At 48.9% G+C, this 4,777-nt stretch overlaps 1 protein-coding gene across 1 annotated transcript; it reads left to right on the plus strand.

The window, feature by feature from the left end:
* The first annotated feature begins 169 nt into the window (after positions 1–169).
* Positions 170–3,604, plus strand: SURF6 (surfeit 6). The gene is made up of 4 exons (XM_010570840.1): positions 170–323; positions 761–976; positions 1,594–1,685; positions 2,738–3,604. Exons 1-4 carry the CDS (start codon positions 230–232, stop codon positions 3,407–3,409), a joined length of 1,074 nt encoding a protein of 357 aa, XP_010569142.1. The 5' UTR covers positions 170–229; the 3' UTR covers positions 3,410–3,604.
* The last annotated feature ends 1,173 nt before the right edge of the window (positions 3,605–4,777 follow it).

Consider the following 4,777-nt stretch of genomic DNA (forward strand, 5'->3'; position numbering starts at 1 on the left):
CCCGCCTCGCAGCCGTCGCGCTGGCGTCACTTCCCGCCCGGCGCGCTGAGGTCACTTCCTACCGGCGCGGAGCGGCACGAGGAGGATGCCACCGTCCTCCCGGTATCCTGAGGAGAGGACGGGGCGTCTCGGGCCCGGCCGGGGCTCCGCGGCCTGATTGCGCTGAGGGAGCCGGGCCTGGGCCGGGCAGGGCAGCTCCCGCCGAGGGACGGGTCACCCCGGGACGGTAATGGCCAACCTGGCCGCCCAGGACTCCTACCTGCAGGGTTTGGCGAGGAAGGTCTGCCTGCAGGGCGCCCCGGAGTCGCGGAAGAGAAAATTTGGTAACGGAGCTGTCACGCTTCGGCTGCTGTCCCTCCCGGCCCCTTCGTGGGAGTCTGGGCTTGTGACAGGCTTGCCTCCACGGGGGGCTTGGCCCGGGGGAGTGGTGGTGTGCCGGTTTTTAAGGAAAAAAAAACAACAAAACAATCTCTGTTGAAACGCGGGGTTCCCGAGCACGTTGTGTGCGTTGCACTGTTAGCCCCGGGAATCGGTGATCTCCGCTCACTTTTGTATACGTGGTGATCGGATGTGGGAGGACTGGGATTTTACTGAAGTGTGCAAGCACTTGGTCTATTTAAATAAATCCTAAAACACGTAATTTTTTAAGATTGAGATATGCCATTGTAATGCTGGAACTTGAGACTTCAGTAATAACTGAATGGTATGAAGTGGGCATGTAGCGTTGTCCTGTTTTGTGTAATTTGTTTTTGCCTTCTAGTGTCTAAGCCAGGCCAGCCCGAGGATGCTGGCAGACAGCTCAAGAAAAAGAAGAGAAAGAAACCCAGGAAGCAAGCTGAGAAGACAAATGCTCCTTCAGTCAAACAGGTGGTCTCTAACACCAGTAAACCTACTCCAGGGCAGAAAGCAGCCCCTGAAGCCAGCAAATCATCTCCACAGGGTGTTACACAGAGCGGAAATGAGAGTTCAGTTACAGGTAAGAATACCATGAGGTCTGGTTAAAGTTACCTGAGCTGAGGTGGCTGCTTTTCAGTTGCTTCACACATGTCTAGATTGGAAAGCCTTTAAGAAGTTCAGCTGAATTGAAAACATCTTTGCTTATTCCATGTGCCCTAAAAGCTTTTGTGTATGTACATAGATTTGTAACGTCACCGCTGGGTGGCTCTCTGGAAATAGCGTTTAAACTGAATTGCAGATTTTTCATGTATTTGGGTAACTTCTGGGAATTACTGCATGGATGCAGTCTCTGTCATGCCAGGCTGGCTTTCCATTATGAATCTGAAAAGCCTGATCACAAAGAAAAGATGTCCTTGGCATCTTTGTTTCCACTGGCTTGGTACTTGTTTTCTGGCCTGTTAGGCAGCCACAGGGCATGCCAGGCCACTCTGGCTGGCAGTGCTGAATGATAATATGGATAGGAAAGGGGCAATTCTAAAGAAACCAATGAAATAGAAACTCTTGGTTTCTTTAGGTTTTCCATTCTATTCACAGCATCTAAAGAGTTCTTGGAGATTTTCCCATAGCCATAGAAAGTTCTCCTGTTTAGCTAGTGCTGTCTTTGAAGTATTTTTATTTTCTTCCTCTCGTTTTCAGGGAGCAAAAGTGAACTGGGTTCCCCTTCTTTTTTTGCAATGAATCTCTTGCGTCAGAGACTACATGAGAAGATTAAAAAAGCTTCTGGACAAGTATGAGAACTCTTAATATGTATCCATATGTGTGTTGATGCAATATAAATTCTCCCTAGCCTCCCGGGGGATGTGGGGACAAGACTACAATCTTACAAGGCTCAGGGTTTGAGCTAATTCCATCTCCTAAGGAAGTGTCTGTGGGTATTGCTGGGAGACCTGTGTGCATGCTGTGGTCTGGAAAAACATGTGAGAAAAGGTAGGGCCTGGCTTGGAGGAGAACATGCCTCTGGTGATTTTGAGGAAAAAGAAAAGCACTAAGAGGCTGAAAGGGAACTTAGTTAAGAGGTGTTGAGAGAGAGTAAAGGGTTTGAAATGCCTTTACTGTGTTTAGTATCTCTAAAAGCTGAGCCCACAGCTTCTTGTCACAAGTAGTGCATTTTTAGGAGAAGTTTGAAATCAGGAATTTGAGGACATCCCACTTTTAATTCTGCTTTGTCCCTGTCATGGTTTAACTCCAGCCAGCAGTTAAGCACCATGCAGCTGCTCATTCACTTCCCCCCCGCCCAGTAGGATGGGGGAGAGAATTGGGTAAAACTCGTGGGTTGAGATAAGAACAGTTTAATAGAACAGAAAGGAAGAAACTATTAATGATAATAATAATAATAAAATGACAATAATAATAATGAAAGAATTGGAATATACAAAACAAGTGATGCACAATGCAATTGCTCACCACTCACCAACCGATGCCTGGTTAGTTCCCGAGCAGCGATCCAACTCCCCCCAGTTTATATACTGGACATGATGTCAGATGGTATGGAATACCCCTTTGGCCAGTTTGGGTCAGCTGTCCTGGCTGTGTCCCCTCCCAACTTCTTGTGCCCCTCCAGCCTTCTTGCTGGCTGGGCATGAGAAGCTGAAAAATCCTCAACTTGGTATAAACATTACTTAGTAACAACTGAAAATATCAGTGTGTTATCAACCTTCTTCTCATACTGAATCCAAAACCTAGCACTATACCAGCTACTAGAAAGAAAATTAACTCTATCCCAGCCGAAACCAGGATAATCCCTTTAAGGCTCCTGATTCATGTCCATCCTTCTTCTTAGGACGATGCCAAAGAATTGCCTCCTGCAGTCCTGGAGAAGAGGCAGCGAAGGAAGTATGAGAGAGAGAGGAAGAAGCGCCGAAGAAAGGAGTTGAAGATGAAGGCAAAAGTGGAGAAGAAAGAAACTGAGGAGGTACCGGTAGAGCCAGAGAACAAAAAGGAGGAGAGCACAGCTGAGATTGTCTTTAACAGGGTCGAAGTCCATGAAGAGAATGAGTTGAGCAAGATCCAGAAGAAGAAAGAGAAGAGGAAAGCAGTGAAAGGCAAGATCACTCCTCTGACGGGCAAAAACTACAAGCAGCTGCTGAGCAGGCTGGAGACCAGGAAGAATAAGCTGGAGGAACTCAAGGATAAGGACCAGAATAAAGCTCAGGAGCTAGAGAACAAGATGAAATGGACAAATGTTCTCTATAAGGCGGAAGGTGTGAAGATTCGTGACAACGAGGAGCGTCTGAAAGAAGCTCTGAAGCGTAAGGAGAAGCGTAAAGCACAGCGCCAAAGGCAGTGGGAGAAGCGGACAGAAAAAGTGGTGGAAAAGATGCAACAGCGGCAGGAAAAGCGTCGCAAGAACATTCAGAAGAAGAAGAAGGATAGGATAGAGAAGAAGAAAGCCAGGGCCCGGAAGAAAGGCCGGGTTCTGCCAGAGGACTTGAAAAAAGCTGGTTTAAAGTGAGAGCGAGGTGGGGAAGGGAAGTTCTGCTTGCAGGGATCAGTGGTGAGCTGTCACAGAGCAGACCCTCCGTCTGCCTGACCCGGCTGTGCTGCCGCTGCACAGCACCCGAGGAAACCAGCCGGTGGGACGGTTGCCGCCACGACTTCCCAACTGAGTAATAAAAAAAAGCCTGTGGTATGTTTGTTAATTAAATTAAAAGAAACGCCTTCCGATTGGTTGATTATAATAGTTATTTTCCTCAGGGGAGGATGGCGGTTGCTCTTATCTCCTCCGATGCTCTGGACGTGCCTCTCGAAGCCCTGGTACCACGGAGGGACCCCCGGGATCAGCCTCCTGCCGGCGGGGGGCGGGGTCCCGAGGGGGCGGGGCGGGCCTAGGCACTGCCTCCCCCTCGCTGCCGTGGCAACGGGGAGAGCTGCCCCTCCCCACCCCCCACCCCTTTGCGTTGCTATGGCGGCGCGCGACGCGGCCATTTGGGCGGGCGGCGTTCGGGCCGGTCCCGGCTCCCCTGAGGGGACAGGGCGAGCCGCTGGGCCCGCGGCGGGACGGCTCTTCCCCCTTCAGTCCCGTGCCCTCAAAAGCTGGTGAATCGTCACGTAGATATTTTTAAACCCTCCGAATGTTTTGCCCTGCAGCACTGTTAGTAGACAGTGGAAACCGTGCGGCAGGCATGTCGTTTCACCCTTAGGAGGGCCTTTTCAACCCGAAATGTTTGATCCGCCCTCGGCCCTTTAGCTTGTAAATCGCAGTTCTTCTGGAAACAGGCCTGGAAGTCGGCTGTGGTGGGCCGCATGCAGCCAGTGGGAGCTGTGCGCCTCGTCCCCAGCGGGGAAGTCTGCGAACAGATCTTTGAGGCTGAGGTAAAAAAAAAGGTCTGGTAAAAGCCAAATGAGCTAATTATGTTGGTCAGTTGTTTGCTGGCTGTTACAAAGTGGTGACCTCAAACCACAGGTCAGTTTCAACCTTTCTGGTTTTTGTTTGTTTAAGTAGAAAATAATTGCGTTATCTTCAGCATATGCTTTCTAATGCGTCTATGAGTGTTCCTGTGTTTTCATCATGTATTAGGGTATGTTAACTGAAGGCAGAATCGTTATGACAGCAGCAAAAGATAAATTAAGAGGCATAGTAAGCCAGACTCAGGCATTTCTCACTCTGCTGTTGACTTCCCTTGTAACAATAAGCAAGGCACACCATCCAGTTTCCTTCAGTTTCCTCTCTGCAGAAATGGATATCTTTTTTTTCTCATTTTGAAAACAGCCTTGGATGAAAATTGTTATGCATATACCAAGTAGTGTTCATTATTTTACCTTCCTTTTCTGCCCCCTTTCCCCCACTATTTTTATCTATTATTTTGTTGTTATTCTCTGT

The sequence above is a fragment of the Haliaeetus leucocephalus genome, unplaced genomic scaffold, assembly GCF_000737465.1.
Source record: "Haliaeetus leucocephalus isolate CR32 unplaced genomic scaffold, Haliaeetus_leucocephalus-4.0 Scaffold306, whole genome shotgun sequence".
Classification (NCBI taxonomy): domain Eukaryota; kingdom Metazoa; phylum Chordata; class Aves; order Accipitriformes; family Accipitridae; genus Haliaeetus; species Haliaeetus leucocephalus.

What these genes read in the sequence shown, in the direction of transcription:
- SURF6 (XM_010570840.1), top strand. Translation starts at nt 230, where the DNA reads ATGGCCAACCTGGCCGCCCAGGACTCCTACCTGCAGGGTTTGGCGAGG. An exon ending in GTCGCGGAAGAGAAAATTTG is followed by an intron (nt 324 to 760) that starts GTAACGGAGCTG and finishes TTTGCCTTCTAG; the next exon opens with TGTCTAAGCCAGGCCAGCCC. An exon ending in AAATGAGAGTTCAGTTACAG is followed by an intron (nt 977 to 1,593) that starts GTAAGAATACCA and finishes TCTCGTTTTCAG; the next exon opens with GGAGCAAAAGTGAACTGGGT.